The sequence below is a fragment of the Hemiscyllium ocellatum genome, chromosome 10 (genome assembly GCF_020745735.1).
Source record: "Hemiscyllium ocellatum isolate sHemOce1 chromosome 10, sHemOce1.pat.X.cur, whole genome shotgun sequence".
NCBI lineage: Eukaryota > Metazoa > Chordata > Chondrichthyes > Orectolobiformes > Hemiscylliidae > Hemiscyllium > Hemiscyllium ocellatum.
This window is the reverse complement of record NC_083410.1, coordinates 81,237,326-81,256,296: the sequence shown is the minus strand read 5'-3', so window position 1 is coordinate 81,256,296 and position 18,971 is coordinate 81,237,326. Positions and strand designations below refer to the sequence as shown.

At 42.0% G+C, this 18,971-nt stretch overlaps 1 protein-coding gene across 1 annotated transcript in view; it reads right to left on the bottom strand.

The window, feature by feature from the left end:
* LOC132819570 (solute carrier family 22 member 2-like) overlaps nt 1-18,971 on the bottom strand; it is a 46,931-nt gene that overhangs the window by 17,498 nt on the left and 10,462 nt on the right. The window contains exons 2-7 of the mRNA XM_060831138.1: nt 18,835-18,938; nt 18,591-18,745; nt 17,963-18,131; nt 17,716-17,863; nt 14,532-14,620; nt 6,081-6,295 (exon numbers count right to left, since the gene is read on the bottom strand). Coding sequence (XP_060687121.1) covers nt 6,081-6,295; nt 14,532-14,620; nt 17,716-17,863; nt 17,963-18,131; nt 18,591-18,745; nt 18,835-18,938 — 880 coding nt within the window. The remainder of the gene's footprint in view (nt 1-6,080; nt 6,296-14,531; nt 14,621-17,715; nt 17,864-17,962; nt 18,132-18,590; nt 18,746-18,834; nt 18,939-18,971) is intronic.

Below are 18,971 nucleotides of genomic sequence, written 5' to 3'. Positions count from 1 at the left end.
ACGAAGTTAAACTTCGTAATGTAGTTGCTGAACTTATGTTTAGATCCTTTATGTTCAAGAGTGTAACGTTTGCAATTACCCAGTTCTTTGGCACCATGCCAGTGCTTCCACAATTTCAATTTTCATTCCCCCATATTCTTGGATATATCTCTTTTGCTTTATCAACTTTTAAATACTGACAGCCCTAGTACCTCTACCTTTCCAGATTTTCAACCCTTCAAGTGCCTGAATTACTTCCTCTTTTACCATGACATGGACAGCATCTTCTTCCTTGGTAAAGCTGAAAGCCAAGCATTCATTTAACACCCCAGCCATGTCCCCATGCATAAATCTCATTTTTGGTCCCTTAATCATTTACATATGAAACTTCTACAATTTATGTAACTATGAAAGACTTTTGGCTTTTTTTTAATGTTAGCTGCCATTCTCTTTTCATACTCTCTCTTTGCCTTTCTTATTTCTTGTTTCACTTCCCCTCTGAACCTTCTGTTTTCAGTTGAGTTTTCCATTATTTCATCCAGCTGATATATGTCATAAACATAGCCATGTGGTTGACTATTAACTGCCCTTTGGGCAATTAGGGATGGACAATAAATGTTGGCCTAGCTGGCAACACATTTGTCCCGTGAATGAATCATAAAGTCATAGAGTCATAGAGATGTACAGCATGGAAACAGACCCTTCGGTCCAACTGATCCATGCCGACCAGATATCCCAACCCAAGCTAGTCCCACCTGACAGCACCCGACCCATATCACTCCAAACCCTTCCTATTCATATATCCATCCAGATGCCTTTTAAATGTTGCAATTGTATCAGCCTCCTCCACATCCTCTGGCAGCTCATTCTATACACATACCACCCTTTGTGTGAAAAAGTTGCCCCTTAGGTCTCTTTTAAATCTTTCCCCTCTCACCCTAAACCTGTGCCCTCTAGTTCTGGACTCTCCAACCCCAGGGAAAAGACTTCGTCTATTTATCCTATCCATGCCCCTCATGATTTTGTAAACCTCTATAAGGTTACCCCTCAGCCTCTGACGCTCTAGGGAAAACAGCCTCAGCCTGTTCAGTCTCTCCCTATAGCTCAAATCCTCCAACCTTGGCAACATCCTTGTAAATCTTTTCTGAATCCTTTCATGTATCACAACATTTTTCCGATAGGAAGGAGACCAGAATTGCATACAATATTCCAATGGTGCCCTAACCCAATGACCTGTACAGCTGCAAAATGACCTCCCAACTCCTATATTCAATATTCTGACCAATAAAGGAAAGCATACCAAATGCCTTCTTCACTATCCTATCTACCTGCGACTCCACTTTCAGGGAGCTATGAACCTGCACTCCAAGGTCTCTTTGTTCAGCAACATTCTCTAGAACCTTACCATTATAAGTATATAAGTCCTGCTAAGAATTGCTTTCCCAAAATGCAGCACCTCGCATTTATCTGAATTAAACTCCATTGCCACTTCTCAGCCCATTGGCCCATCTGATCAAGATCCTGTTGTAATCTGAGGTAACCTTCTTCGCTGTCCACCACACCTCCAATTTTGGCGTCATCTGCAAACTGACTAACCATACCTCTTATGCTCGCATCCAAATCATTTATATAAATGACAAAAAGTAGAAGACCCAGCATTGATCCTTGTGGCAATCCACTGGTCACAGGCCTCCAGTCTGAAAAACAACCCTCCACCACCACCCTCTGTCATCTACCTTTGAGCCAGTTCTGCATCCACATGGCTAGTTCTCCCTGTATTCCGTGAGATCTAACCTTGCTCACCAGTCTCTCATGGGGAACCTGGTCGAACGTTTTACTGAAGTCCATATAGATCATATCTACTGCTTTCCCCTCATCAATCCTCTTTGTTACTTCCTCAAAAAACTCAATCAAGTTTGTGAGACATGATTTCCCACACACAAAGCCATGTTGACTATCCCTAATCAGTCCTTGCCTTTCCAAATATATGTACATCCTGTCCCTCAGGATTCCCTCCAACAACTTGCCAAACACCGACGTCAGGCTCACCGGTCTATAGTTCCCTGGCTTGTCCTTACCACCTTTCTTAAACAGTGACACCACGTTAGCCAGCCTCCAGTCTTCCAGCACCTCGCCTGTGACTATTGATGTTACAAATATCTCAGCAAGAGACCCAGCAATCACTTCTCTAGCTTCCCACAGAGTTCTAGTGTACACCTGATCAGGTCCTGGGGATTTATCCACAGTTTTGCATTTCAAAACATCCAACACTTCCTCCTCTGTAATATAGACATTTTTCAAGATAGCACCATCTATTTCCCTACATTCTATGTCTTCCCTATCCTTTTCCACAGTAAATACTGATGCAAAATACTCGTTTAGTATCTCCCCATTTTCTGCATGCCACACAAAGGCCACCTTGCTGATCTTTGAGGGGCCCTATTCTCTCCCTAGTTATCCTTTTGTCCTTAATGTATTTGAAAAAACACTTTGGATTCGCCTTAATTCAATTTGTCCAAGCTATCTTATGTCCCCTTTTTGCTTTCCTGATTTCCTTCTTAAGTATACTCCTACTGCCCTTATACTCTTCCAAGGATTCACTTGATCTATCCTGTCTATACCTGATGTATGTTTCCTTCTTTTTCTTAACCAAACTCTCAATTTATTTTGTCATCCAGCATTCCCTATGCCTACCAGCCTTTCCTTTCACCCTAACAGGAATATACATTCTCTGGATTCTCATTATCTCATTTTTGAAGGCTTCCCATTTTCCAGCCATCCTTTTACCTACGAAAATCTGCCCCCAACCAGTTTTGAAAGTTCTTGACCAATACCATCAAAGTTGCCCTTTCTCCAATTTAGAACTTCAACTTTTAGATCTGGTCTATCCTTTTCCATCATTATTTTAAATCTAATAGAATTATGATCGCTGGCCCCAAAGTGCTTCCCCACTGACACCTCAGTCACCTGCCCTGCCTTATTTCCCAAGAGAAGGTCAAGTTTTGCACCTTCTCTCGTAGGTACATCCACATACTGAATCAGAAAAGTTTCTTGTCCACACTTAACAACTTCCTCTCCATCTAAACCCTTAACATTATGGCAGTCCCAGTCTATGTTTGGAAATTTAAAATCCCCTACCATAACCACCCTATTATTCTTATAGATAACTGAGATCTCCTTACAAATTTGTTTCTCAATTTCCCTCTGAGTGTTAGGGTGTTTATAATACAAGGCAAAAACAATGACAGCAGATGCTGGAAATCAGATTCTGGATTAGTGGTGCTGGAAAAGCACAGCAGTTCAGGCAGCATCTGAGGAGCAGTAAAATCGACGTTTTGGGAAAAAGCCCTTCTGCAATACAATCCCAATAAAGTGATCATCCTTTTCTTATTTCTCAGTCCCATCCAAATAGCTTCCCTGGATGTATTTCCAGGAATATCCTCCCTCAGTACTGCTGTAATGCTATCCCTTATCAAAAATGCCATTCCCCCTCATCTTTTGTCTTCCTTTCTATCCTTCCTGTAGCATTTGTATCCTGGAACATTAAGCTGCCAGTCCTGCCCATCCCTGAGCCATGTTTTTGTAATTGCTATGATATCCCAATCCCATATTCCCAACAATGCCCTGAGTTCACCTGTCTTCCCTGTCTTCCCTGTTAGGCCCCTTGTCCCTGCCTGCCCTGACTGTTTGACTCACTTCTGTTCTCAGGTGTACCCATATTAGATTGATCTCTTTCCTCACTATCTCCCTGGATTCCACCCCCACCCCCCACGCCCCCCCCTCCCACCCCCCCCACCCGCCACGCCCCCCTCCCACCCCCCATCCCCACGTCCCCCACCCCCCCACGCCCCCCTCCCCCCTCCACACACCCCCTCCCCCACGCCCCCCCTCCCCCCCACACCCCCACACCCCCCCTCCCCCCTCCCCCCTCCCCCCCACGCCCCCCCCCCCCACCTTACTAGTTTCAATCCTCCCGAGCAGCTTGAGGAAATCTCCCTGCCAGTATATTAATCCCCTTCCACTTTAGGTGCAATCCGTCCTTTTTTTTTTTACAGGTCACTTCTACCCCAATGATCCAAAAATGTAAATCCTTCACCCATAAATCAGCTCCTCAGCCATGCATTCATCTGCTCTATCCTCCTATTCCTTCCCTCGCTAGCTTGAAGCACTGGGAGTAATCTAGATATTACTACTCTCGAGGACCTCCTTTTTAAATTCCTGCCTAACTCTCTGTAATCTCCCTTCAGAATCTCAACCTTTTCCCTTCCAATGTCGTTGGTTCCAATGTGGACAATGATCTCTTGCTGGCCCCTCTCCCCTTGAGAACATTCTGCACCCTCTCTGAGACATCCTTGATCCTGGCACCAGGGAGGCAACACACCATTCGGATTTTTCACTGCTGGCCACAGAAACATCTGTGTGTACCTCAGACTAGAGACTCCCCTAACACAATTGATCTCTTGGAACCTGACAAACCCCGCGTTGCATTAGAGCCAGTCTCAATACCAGAAACTTGGCTGTTCATGCTACGTTCCCTGAGAATCCATCACCCCATACATTTTCCAAAACAACATACTTGTTTGAAATGGGGAATGCCACAGAAGACTCCTGCAGAAGCTGGGGGTTGCCACAGAAGCTACCTACATCTCTTACCTTTCTTGGAGTTAACCCATCAATGTAACTGTATCTGCGACTCTTCTCCCTTCCTATAACTGCTATCCATCACATAATGTTGCTGCTGCAAGTTCCTCATTGCCTCTCACTGTCTCTCTAACCGATCCATTCGATCTAATTGGAATTGCAACCAACAGCATTTATTGCAGATATAATCCGCAGTAACCCTGAAACTCTCTTTAAATTCCCACATCTGACAAGAAGCGCATATCACTCTACTAAAGGCCATTTTTGCTCCTTCATAATCTACAGACCCAGAAAATAACACCATCTTATTTCTCTACAAAACACTGCTCAGGTTAAATTAATAGTTATATCTTATATTTTAAGTTTAATCAAGAGACATATCTCAAAAAACATATAGTCAAGAAAGAACCCACACTCTTCAACAAATTCACTTATCAGTTTCTGTGCTGTGAACTTTGCCCAAACAGTTCCTCCAAGATCAGTTATGAATTTCACTGTTTGTTCATTTTCTCAGGCACACTCCGTTGTCCAGCGATACATGAATTCAAACGGCAAGGGCAGTAACTGTGCAGGTTGATTGTGGTGTCTGTTTCTTTCTCTTTCGCTCTCTCTCTCCCTCTCTCTATACTGCACTGACCTCACCATGTGCTTCCTTTGTCTGTTCTCCTCCCTTTTAAAATTAAAAAAACTATCCAAGAACCAGATCTAGTAATACCACCTGTTTTTGTTGATCAGTAACATACTGCTGTAAAAAATGTACCTGCATGATCTCTAGGAATTCTTATATCCTGAGCTTATGCAAATCAAAATGAACCTGTAACTTCACCACTACAACGCATGTGACCTTGTATCATGAACTTGTATAGGCAAGCATTGATCTGTATCCTCAACTCCATTGACTAGTGATAACCTGTACACTCATCATTACACATCTATGTTCATCTGTACCCTGAGCTTGCCAGTGTGAACTGTATTCTCACCAATACAGATCATTTTAATCTTTTGTCTAAGTTTATATAGGCTAGATTGAACTTGCATATTTGTTGCTGTAAACCTATTTGAATATATATTCACAACTGTAGATCAGTTTGAACCTGTATTCTTATCACTTAGACCATGGATCCTTCCCTCCAGAGACTTGTTGGTCCTGCATCTTACTAAAGTCTCATTGCTGCAGACTATTATGAGCTGGAATGTCCACCACTACAAATCTATATCCTCACCAGTAAAGCTTAGTGTTAATTTGTAGCCCATATTTTTGTAGACCAATGTGAATTTATATCCTGAACTTCTGAGATGTGTAATGTTGTGGAACAAATATGTTCATGATAGTTAGTGAAATATATTTAAGACAGATCAACATTACAATTTAATGAATGTGTTATTTCCACTGTTGGAGTGTGGGTTCAGATCAACATTACAGTGCAATTGGGTAAGAATCCCCAGGGAACCATGCTTACTTTCAGGTATGAACACCACTATTAAACAGGAGCCCCCTGCCACCAGACCACCTGCTGCAAAGGGAAAGCGTCGTCCAATCCGTTCAATCACTAAAATGATAATGATTGATGCTGGGATTTCCACAGCTCCTGAGATAAAGAAATCAAGGTAAATGTTTCCTCCTAGAGTTCCCAAACGCATCACAAGTCCTTGATACACCAAGGCACTCGTAAACCTGAAATAAAGAGGTTAAGTTTAATAAACAAATCTCATACCATTGCACTGATTGATGAGCCAATGCTCTTACGGTTCAAACTAATTTAAATGTTGTTGAATTCATCTTAACTCCTTGCCTCAAGGTAAATCCTTGTGAATATCCATGAACCACAGTTATGTTCCTTTTCTTTTGCTATAGGTAGGGTGAGGAGGCAGGGCCTGACTTTACATTACCTGAAACTGGGAATTGAACCACATGATGTTAGCAATAATTGGTTGACACATTGACAATCCAGCCAACTGAGTTGATTTGATAGTTTGCTAACAAATTCTGCAACTTTATCTCTGTCTTTGTATGAATTGACATTAGTCACTCTCAATGGAAAATATTTCTTCCTATCAGCTCTATTGAAACAGTTTATAGTTTTGAAAAGTTGTCAAATCTCCTATTAACCTTGTTTGCTCTAGGAAAGAGAACCACAGTTTCTCCTGTCTCTTCACTAAACTGAAGTACCCCATGCGCTTTTAGCTGGTAAGATTCCTTGAGTTATAGGTACAAATTGTCGTGTGGAATCATGACAATTGACCATTTGCCCAAGTTACTCAAGGGTAGTAATAGATTTCCTGTAGTGTGGAAGCAGGCCATTCAGCTCATTAAGTCCACACCACCTCTCCGAAGAGCATCCCACCTATATCTATCCCCCTACCCTATCTCTGCAACTCTCCAACTCCCATGGCTAATCCACCCAGCCTGCTCACTTCTGGACACAATGGACAATCTACCATGGCCATTCCACCTACGGTGCATATCTTTGGATTGTGGGAGGAAACCAGAGCACCCAGAGAAAACCTACACAGATACGGGGAGAATGTGCACACTCCACACAGACTGTCACCTGAGGGTGGAATCGAACCTGGATCTCTGGTGCTGTGAGGCAAGAGTGAATCATAGAACCCAACAAGTCCACACCCGACCATCCGAAGAGTAACCACCCAGACCCATTCCCCTACCATATTATCCTATATTTACCCTTGATTAATGTACCTAACGTACACATCCCTGAATGCCACAGGCAATTTAGTATAACCAATCAACTTAGCCTGCACATCTTTGGGAAGAACCAGAGCACCTGGAGGAAATCCATGCAGTCATGGGGAGAAAGTGCCAATCCCACACGGACAGTTGCCCGAGTCTGGATTTGAACCTGAGTCCATGGCTCTGTGAGGCAGCAGTGCTGACCGCTGAGCCACTATTCTGCCCTGTGGTATATACTAAACTATTGATGTTGAACTTTTAATATGAGCTTCTTTTTACAGAAATACATACAAGTCAAAAGATAAAATAATTATAAAAGATAACATAAAGAATATAAATTTAGTGGCTGTGTGGATTATACTGGGTCCTTAGGGGAACCATAGAATATTGTATTTGAAGAGTGTTCAGAGAAGTTCAAAGAGAAATACTTCAAAAGGAGAGATGTGGTTCTAGAAATCTGAACTGTGATTTCCTGTGGCTACAGAGATAATGAGGGGCTGATCACCCACTCTCAGCAGAAACAATCTCCTGTGGGTTATGTCTCAGACTATAGCTATGATATGAGTTGAAAGAAACGATAAAAGACATACCTGTGTTTTATGCTTCCATAAATACATTAGAAAAGGAGTGTTTGTTTTAAAAACTGCATCTCATAATCTTTGTGTGCTAGAGCGCTGGCATGTTTATGTGCTAGTTGAGGGTGCAAGTTACTGAAAGCGACACCCTTGTGTGTGCAGGTAAAAAGGAATAAAGCAAAAGCAGAAATTGTTGGAAAAGCTCAGCAGGTCTGGCAGCATCTGTGGAGAGAAATCAGAGTTAATGTTTCGGGTCCAGTGACCCTTCCTCAGAACTGAAGGAAGATTCTGAAGAAGGGTCACTAGAGACAAAATATTAACTCCGATTTCTCTCCACAGATGCGGCGAGACCTGCTAAGCTTTTCCAATAGCACGCATCTAAAGAAAATACTTTAGAAAAGGGGATTCAGAATCTCCTCACTTGAGAGACCGACTCTAAGCTGGCTGTTGTGCACATGTAAATAAAGGATGATTTGGTGACAGGATACTGGCCTTTGTGCAATTGTTTCAATAAAAAAAAATACATTCTTAAAGAAAATTCACTCTCAACAGCCATCTTTGAGTTGAGGTAAGCATTTTTGGCATCATGCCTTTATTTTGGAAGCTTGACTTTTTCAAACCTGCCATCAGAGACGAGGCCCAGTATGCAGAAAGAATGTGATTTTTTTTCCAGGCAAATTACACTGGGGCAGATGAAAAGTAACAAGTAATCCTTCCGACTGCTTGCAGGCCTTCAGCATTTTCAGATATTAGGGGCTTAATTTTTCTAGAGGCACCAGACTCTAAAATCTTGCATGGGCTGACATATTTATTTAAGGTATATTATGACACCAAACCACCTCTAATTCTGAGACGCTATTGATTCTATTTGGCTGTTTGAGAACCAGATGAATCCGTATTGGGATTTTTAATTCAGTTAAGATGACCAGCAGAGGCATGTGATTTTGAGTTAACCCTGAATGAGATGCTGAGAGACTATCTAGTATATGGGATTAATGATATAAACTATGCAAAAGCTGAAGCCCACCTAGAGTTCAAACAGGCACCACAACTGATTTTGTTATTAGTAAATGTGGCAAGTGAAGCATTGGAGCTACAGGGCATCCCAATGAAAGTGACCACCCTCACCTGTCTGACTGAGCTTGGGGAACACCGTTTGAGTGTAGGCAATCGCAGAGCCTCACACAGGGCATATCCTGAGCAGAGGGATCCTAGGCCAGCCCACAGCAGAACCCAAGTGGCTGAAAAGCTCTTCACAATCACAAGGCATTGTAGTTGCTGCTGGTATGCAGACTGGAGAGAGCAAAGGAGTCCTACAAAGCCTGCCTTGAGTAAGAAAACTCGTAGGTCGGTATCCAGGAGAGTCCGCACCCTGGAAAGTCCCCCTACATGTGGCTTGGAACTGTTAAATTGCTTAGCAACATCCAAATTAGTACCATTTAAAATTATTGTTTGATTAAATGGTCACCTGGTTCTCCTGAAGGTCAATACTGGTGTAGCTGTATCTATGGTTGCAGTACCTGTCTTTAATAAGATTCACTCTAGTCTCCAACCCTTAAGTTTACACAAGACCTCAGCCAGACTGAGAATGTATGCTGGGGAACAGATAGAAATTAACGGTATGATTTTGGTCCTGGTCTCCTATGAGAAGCAGATGGTGCAGTTACCACTGATTGTAGTCAGAGGCTCAGGCCCAAGCCAGTTGCAACAGAATTAGTTGAGAAAGATTCACCTTGATTGACTCAACATTTTTTCATGAGAAAATGGCTGCCTTGGTGAAGTCCTAATTAAATTCCAAGAAGTTTTTCAGGAAGGGCTAGGGACTATCAAAGGGGCCAAAGCCACTTTACATGTTCACCAGGAAGAAACTCCATAGTTTTGCAAGGCCCGCCTGGGGCCATTTTCTTATGGGTAAAAGTAGAGGCAGAAATCAGGAGGTTGGAAAGTGAAGGAATCATCAAACCAGTGCAGTTTGCGGAATGGGCAGCATCGGTCATACCAACTGTGAAGCCTGACAGCTCAGTTCGCTTTTGTGGGAATTTTAAGCAAAGGGTAAGCTGCATCCTGCAGCTGGATAAATACCCAATCCCTTGCATAGAGGACTTGTATGCAAGGGTTGTGGGTGGGGGGAAACACTGTCATTTGCGAAACTGGAAATGAGCATGCTTACCTGCAACTGCAACTATATGAGGAATCCCAGAAGTACGCCACAATTAATAGTAAGATTTGTACCAATTTTCAGGACTGCCATTTGGGGTATTAGCCTGTGCCCCTCTCTAGCAGATAATGGAAAGCATTTTACAAGGGCTACACCAGGTTACCGTTTATCTAGATGACATGTCAATAACCGGGAAGACCAATGAAGAGCACTTGGAGAACTTGAACACAGTTCTTAAACGTTTACCCTGGGTGGGTGTATGCCTCAGAAGGGAAATGTTTGTTCCAGGCACCCCAAGTGACCTACTTGGGTTACAGAGTCAAGAAAACCAGGTTAGACTCGTTGGAAGGGAAAGTGAGGGCCATCAAAGGAGTCCCAGCTCCCATGTCTCTAATGGAGCTTAGGTCTTTCCCTGAATTAGTGAATTATCACAGGAAATTCTTACATAACCTGGCCTCCATCTTGACATTCTTATACCTGCTATCAATAAAGGATCAGCCATGGAAATGGTAATGTAGCCAAGAAGTAGCCTTTAAGGAAGTGAAAAATCAGCCCACCATAATCTGATGTAAAAGGTGGTGCTGACACGCAATTGGGGTAAGTAGTATCGGCTCACTGGTGGTACAAAGGAGAGGAATACCCAATAGCGTATGCTTCCCAGATTTTGGCTGATTCTGAATACAAATACGCCCAGATAGAGAAGGAAGGACTGCAGTCATCTTTGGTGTGGGAAAGTTCCGCCAATATCTTTATGGACGTGTGTTTGTCATAGTAATGGGCCACAAACCCCTGCGAGGGCTGCATAAAGAAGTCAAGGCGGTGCTGCCCATAGATTCTGGTTGAACCAGAACCAGTGGTGCCTCCTCTGGATGAGTCCATTCTGGTATTAAACTTTATGGATACCCTTCTGGTCACTACTGACAATATCTGACTATGAATGCAGAACAATCCTGTCCTGGCAAAACTAAAACAGATGGTGGTGAGGGTGGAAACAGAAAAGCCATCAGAACCAGGATTGAAACTTTTCTGGACCCAGTAAGACCAGGTGACTGTAGAGGACGGCATATTATTATGGGGAGCAGGAGTGATTGTCTTGAGTAAAAGTTGTCACCAGATATTGGCTGAGCTCCATCAGTATAACCCAGTGTTTCCAAAATGAAGATGTTGTCAAGACTTTATGTCTGGTAGCCAGGATTAGATGTCAGCATAGCTGCATTGGTGGGGCAGTGCCCAGTGTGCCAACAAAAATAAACCTTGGTGGCAGCGGCACCCCCACATTTGTGAGAATGGCTGGGTAAAACCTGGATTCGGTTACATGTTGACCATGCCAGTCCTTTTATGGGCTCAATGTTCCTAATCATTGTGGATGCCCATTCAAAGCTCCAGCAGAGTCACTGGTGGGGAAAAAACTCTGCATCAGCCTAAACCTGTTACTCCTGGACTTTCAGGATGGTGAAATGGCAACAGGAAAGCCAATGCCACCGCATGCTTCCCATACGTGAGGGAGGCAGTTTACTTGAGGGGATGAAGTTTGGTGCTGGAATCCTGAAAATGACCCTGATTGGGCACAAGGTGAGGTCAACTTGTGATCAGGTCCCATGATACGCAGTTTGGGTAGGTAATAATTATCAAGAACAAACATATGGATCACCTGAAAACTGTTACCTTACAAACAGGGCAGGAGCAAATCATACCTGACCCCTCAGAACAGCTAGAAAGCCTATCCAAAACCATGGGCACTTCCCCTTTGTCTGGTGTCAAAGAAACTTCAGGTGGGACTAGACTGGGTTGGGATTTCTGGTTGGCATGGACGAGTTGGACCGAAGGGTCTGTTTCCATGCTGTACATCTCTATGACTCTATTGCTCTATTATGGCTTCCTTAATCTCACTCATAAGATTGGTATAAGTGGGGAAGATGTGTGCAGGCCAGACCCAAGCACAACCCTTGCACACTACTTTTAGCTTCTACACTATCTACATATGTCACTGTCATCAATATGTTTCAAGGATCCATGATGTCAACACTATTTGCAGTCAAGGAGTTGGTTGCTTGTGAAAGATGAGCAATGATTGATCATTACAACTTGTTTCATTTTTGGGATGTCTGAAGAGTCTGCTCATCTCTCAAAGGGGTATGACATCATCAGATAGTGACAAAGACATAGAGTACAAGAGTGTATATGTTTATAAAAGTGCAACATACTTTAGAATGTTGGGTCTTCCTTTCTCTCCTACGTGTTTGTAAGGCCTCTTCTGGAGTACTATGTCTAGTTCTGGTCACCCTGTTATATGAAGGATATTATAAACTGGACAGGGATCAGAAAAGATTTACTGGGATGGTACCCCAGGAATGGAAGATTTGAGTAATAGGGTGAGGCTGGATAGGCTGGGGCTTTTTTCACAGAGGCGCAGGAGGTTGAGGGGAGACCTTACAGAGGTTTTTTAAAATTATAAACAGGTATAGATAAGGTGAATGGAAGGTGCCTTTTCACTGTGGTCAGGATTTCAAGATTAGAGGGCATATTTTTAAGGTTGGATGAGAAAGATTAAAAAAAGACATTAGATTAGACTTAGACTTACAGTGTGGAAACAGGCCCTTCGGCCCAACAAGTCCACACCGACCTGCCGAAGCACAACCCACCCATACCCCTACATTTACCCCTTACCTAACACTATGGGCAATTTAGCTTGGCCAATTCACCTGACCCGCACATCTTTGTGACTGTGGGAGGAAACCGGAGCACCCGGAGGAAACCCACGCAGACACGGGGAGAACGTGCAAACTCCACACAGTCAGTCGCCTGAGTCGGGAATTGAACCCGGGTCTACAGGCGCTGTGAGGCAGCAGTGCTAACCACTGTGCCACCGTGCCGCCCATGAGGGCTAACTCTTTTACACAGACTGGTTCATGTGTGAAATAAAATTCCAGAGGAAGTGGCGAGTATAGTCACAATGTTTAAAAGACATTTGGATAAGTACATGAGTAAGAAATGTTTGGAGGGATGTGGACCAAGCACAGGCAGATGGGACTAGTTTAGTTTGGGATTATCGTAAGCATGGACTGGTTGGACTGACTCTGTTACTATTCTAATCCTATTTTCCAGTCTTTGATCCTTATTCACGGAAACTTTGACATCACAAGTGCACATTGAAATGCCTCATCAATGTTATGAGAGTTTCTGCCTTTACCACCAATACAGACAGTGAATTGCAGATTCCTACCACCCTCTGGGTGAAAAGGTTTCTTACTCACATCCCCTGTAAACCTTCTGCTCCTTCCCTTAGATCTATGCTTCTGCTTATTGATCTCTCCATCAAGAGGAAAAGCTTCTACCTGTCTATCCTTTCTGTGTTGCTTATTATTTTATACATCTCAGTCATGTCCCCTCTTGGTCTCCTCTGCTGTAAGGAAATCAACCACAGACTGTCCGATCTCTCGTCATTACTGAAATTCTTATGAATCTTGGTAATAGCCTTATGAAGTGGCAGAGTTTAATGAGTGATGAGTGTAAGTTTGCAGAAAGAAGATGGTGGCACTTAGCTTTACAGAGCGCAGAAGGTCATATACTGCACTGTTGTGTGTAATGTTTCACCAGGGACACTACACTGACTCAGGCCACTATCTCGGTCAGGTGGGCTATGTCTATGGCATGGCTCCTTTGTTTGTCAGCAGGATAAAGCCCTGCCCTGCTTGCCTTCACCCTTTCCTTTAAAACCTTCAGGTCCCTGTTGCTGAACCAATGAGCGAAAAATCCTTTCTGGGACATTTTCTTTGAGATAACAGTGAAGGGCAATTCCTGGATTACGATGCCTGAAGGTGGTTGCAGTTGGAGTTTAAATATGGCATCCTTGCTGTAAACATTGCAAAGTCCCAGCAACCATAAGCAAACACTTTTACCTCTCCCATGATATGATTCTATAATTATGGAGAGGAAGAGCTGAAGATTGTGTACTGAAAATAATTGGGGGCCATGACAGACCACCTCCCATAAATACCTTTGACACATAGAATTGCCTGAATACCTTTTCTGGGGTATATTTCCAAACAAAATTATTGCCTATGGTATTCCATCCGCTGCCGGTTGAAATTCACTGAGTACCTAAACAACCCTAACTGCCATCTCTATCATTATAACTATCAACTGCATCACCACAACTACTAAATGTACCACCAAACTAACACCGGTAATATCCAATGACTAAACCACTTCAGCAGTCATTTAAATTACAACTTTCAGCACAACTAACATTACGCCCCAGCTACCACTTGCCACACGGTAACTATACTCTTTATTCTTGTAGTTTGTAATTACGGATTTGCAGATGGTAGTTGAGTGTTATGGATGAGTGTTTGAATGGTACACAGTGTGGTTATGGTGCTGCAAACAGTAGTTAGTGAGTGACACACAGTAGTTCAGGTGATACCTCTTTAAAGATTAAATATTCAGCTAATATAAATTTTTTTAAAAAACGAATAAGACTCACCAGTTCACCATCAAAATGAGAGTATGTTTCCTCATCTGAGGTGTCCTGACCAGCTCAGTTATGGAAGGACGGTTCATCTTTTCATCATTCTTCTCGATAGTAATTGCCTGGCAAAAAGTAGAAAACACGAATTAGACACCAACAAGTTGAAGACCATAATTTGAAAAACCAAAAACTATTATTCAAAGTCCAGGGGATTGAATGAGACTGTTATAAAATTTGGTGTTACATATAAAAAAAAATCAGTTCAGGATTAAGTGATTGTCCTAGTATATCTGACAAATCACCCAGTTATATCAAAACCATATCCTGAGCCAAAGTCCCATTGAATTAAAAGCTTAAAGTAAGTTGCCAATTGTGTAAGATGGTATACTTTTAGGGTGAAAGGCAGGAGGTTTAGAAGGAAGTTGAGGAAAGTCTTTTTCACTTAAGTTGGTGGTGATTGTCTGGAATGTCTAGAAGGGTAGTAGGAGTGTGTGACCTCACAAACTTTAAAAAGTACTTGGATAAGCCATTTCAAGTGCCGTTATATCCAAAGTCATGGACCAAGTTCAGCAAAATGGGACTAATGTAGATCTGAAGTAGATTTGGTGATGTAGACTCGAAGGGCCGAGGGCCTCTTCTGTACCATATAATCTATGTGAAGAATTTTCTTCACTTGCAAGATTGTGAATTTTTGAAACTATTTACCCAGACAGCCATGAATATTCAGTCACTGAGTATATTTAAAACAAAGTTTGATAGAAATTTGGTAAACATGGAATTAGAGGATGTGGTGGCAGTGCAGGAAGGTGGAGTTGAGGTAGAAGATCAACTATGGCCTTACTGAATAGCAGAATGAGCTTGAAGGACCAAATAGCCATCACCAGTTCTTACATTTTATGTTCAAATTAGCCCAATTAATTCACTGGTCTAGTCCTGACAGTCCTATGTGATCTAGCTTAGATATGCCTCCAGACACAAAATGTATGGATTCCAGACTGCTCTTAACGTCCTCAGTGTGAATGATCAGGATTTACCATTTCTCAGGAACAAATAATAGTTTATAAAAGATCGTAAGATTGTAAGAAATAGGCACACTCGTAGGGCATTTGAGCCTGCTTCATCTTCAATAGGAGCATGGTTAATCCAACACTCCTCATGTCCACCTTCCTGCCCTCTCTTCATAATTGCTCTTCTTCCCTTACTGATCAAGAATCAATTTATCTCAGCCTTAAATCTACTCAGGGACTCGGGCCCCACAGCACTCTGTGACAAGATGTTCCAAAGACTCACAGCCTTCTTAGAGAAGAAATTCCTCCTCTTCTCAGTCTTAAATTGGTGCCCTTAATTCTGAGATTATGTCCTCTGGTTCTAAACTCTATGCGGGGAAGCATCCTCCAGCATTTACTTTGTCAAGTCTCTTAAGAATCCAAAATGTTTAAATAAGACCACCTCTTCTTTTCTAAACGCCAGTGAGTAGAATTACAACCTGCTGAACCTTTACTCATAAAACAATCCTTCCATACCAGAGATCATCCTTGAGAAGCTTCTCTGAACTACCTCCATTGAAATCATTTCTTGAATGCGGGGACCAAAACTGCTCACAGTACTCCAAATGTAGTCTCACCAACACCTTGTACAATTGCAATAAGACTTCCATACTCTTATACTCCTTTGAAATAAGGGCCAACATTTCATTAGCCTTCCTGATTACCTGCTGCACTTTGATCTAGCTTTCTACGTTTCATGCACACGTACTCCCAAGTCACTTTACGTAGCAGCTTTCTGCAGTTTGTCTGCATTTAAATAATACTCTGTTCTTTTGTTCTTCCTTCTAAAATGAACAACTTCATATTTTCCCACTATTTGTCAACATTTTGTTGCCCATTTATATAACCGATCTATCTCTCTGTAAACTGCTTGTATCCCTCTCATACCTGTATCTTTCGCTTTGACCCATTTCTGCATATTTGGCTATGGTATATTTGCTTTTTTTTAAGTCATTAATATAAACTGATTCCTGTGGAACCACACTGATGTCAGGTCACCAAGCTGAAAAAGAACATGTTATCCCCAGTTGTTGTTTCCTATCTCTGTCCATGCCAATATATTACAATATAGCCCATCTTATGACTTGCCACCTTTTTTGAGATACCTTGCAAATGTCTTCTGGAAGTCCAAATACAACATATCAACTGGTTCTCCTCTATCCACTCTGCTTGAGAGTTCCTCAAAAAACTCAAATAAATTAGTCAGACATGCATTCCCTATCATGAAATCATGCTGACTCTGCTTATCTATGTAATGATTTTTCAACTTTTCTGCTCTTACTTTGTTAATAATTGATTTCAATATTTTTCCAACAATTGATATTGAGTTAATTGGCCTATAGTTACATAGTTTTTCCCTCTCTCCCTTTGAATGATGGGTACACTTGAGGTTAAGTGCAAGAGTTGAAAGGTCAGTATACATGTCAGGGTGTGAGTTGATTTAATTCCACAGTGAAGCTTTTCACTATTGTAAAATTTTGAAAATGCTGACTGATTGTTAGGACAAATAATAAATCTTAATTTCATTTGTTAGAGGTATGAACTGTGCCTGACCATTCATACAGTTTTGAGACTAGATCTAAGGAAGGATGTGCTGCCTTAGTGCAGGTCCAGAGGAGGTTCACAAGAGTGATCTAGTAATAAAGTATTTGTCATATGAGAAACAGTTGAGGACTCTGGGTCTGTACCTGATGGAGTATAGAAAGATGAGAGGTATCTCATTGAAACTGACAGAATTTAGAGAGACCTGGATAGAGTGGATGTGGAAAAGCTGTTTTCACTAGTAGGAAAGATTAGGATTCAATGGCACAGCCTCAGAATAAAGGAATGACCCTTTAGAACTGAGATGAGGATGAATTTCTTCAGCCAGTGGATGATGAATCTGTGGAGGCCAAGTCATTGATTGTATTTAAGACAGAGCTGAATGGGAAAGGGATCAAGGATAATGAGCTGAAGGCAGGAGAATGGACTTGAGAAACATACCAGACATGATCAAACGGTGGAACAGACTTGATATACCAAATGGCCTAATTCTGGTCCTATATTTTATGGCTTTATGTACAGGAATGCCCGGAATTATCTCTGCATTGCATTAGGCCCATTTAAGTTGATGGCAACTTTAGCCTGCAGGCTGAACGTGTGTATAGAATCACAGTCTCAGTTTCATTCCCACATAAACTAGTCACCTCGGCTTTCATTGAAAAGGTGTGGCCATTCCTTTTTGCCACCTGCTGCAAAATTTTCATAGCTTCTTCATCCTTCTTCTGAGAAAACATCCACCTGGGAGACTCGGGAACCAACCTGCAAATGACCATATCTGGGGTTAACTTTCATGACCACCATTTAATGCACTTAGTGACTGGTGTTCCTCAGTAACTACTGACGCTGATCAGACATTACCAGTAATAAGTCAAGAAGAGGAAGTTTGGAATGGTTATTGCCAGTTGCAAGTTTCTCCAGGCTGGTAGAAAATAAGCAATGGCAGGAAGAAGCATGATCCCAAAACTGAATGACACTTGGTTTAAAATCCCTGCTGTTCTTCTGTAATCTGACACGACAAGTTCAGTGACTGGAAGAGAAACACACAGTTCAGTGAAGGAATGAGGATACCAAAAGTTGACACTAAAAACCAATGCGTGATAATTGAGCTATTTATAATAAGTAATCAGCTAATTCATGTGAATAAACAAATACAGGCAGGAAAAGACAAGCAAGTTGGCTCCAATTAGCAGATTGGAACATTGTAACTAGATAAAACCCAGCTTGAAATTTGTTGTGATTCTTCGATGGGGGTGGGGATAGGTGAAGACCTATAACAGCAGACATCAGAGAGATCAGTCGTTGCTGTCTCCTAGCTCACAGCCCCAAAATCTCAGCTATCAATTGGTGTCTCAACCTCTAGTTTGGGAAATCCTGGCATAATCACTGCACTAGTTTTTAACAACAGCATTGTTTAGATTATTCATTGAACACAATGCCCATTTACCAGTGATTGTCTATTCAAACAAAAGTAAAAGAAAGATCTTACTTAAGACGTAGCCACACAGCCAACCTCCCCTGCTGAATAGGCCTTGAAGAGTACGGAAGATCACAAACCAAGTATAGTTTGGGGAAAAAGCCAGTAGAAGACCTGACACTGTGGTCACAAAAGTTGCAAATAAGAAGCAAAGCTTCCTGCCAAATCTGCAACAAAATAAATTTTAAGAAATAAAAATAAAATTATATTAGTATCCAGATTTTTAAATCAGAATTAAATTTAGGATGATACATACATGTCTGCTGCATAGCCCATGATCATCGTTCCAAACAGAAATCCCACGTTTAGACAAGCTTGAGTCAGATCCACTTTCCAGGCATCAGCACACACCAGTTCAAACTGTACAAATTGTGGAGTCACGCAAATGAAGTT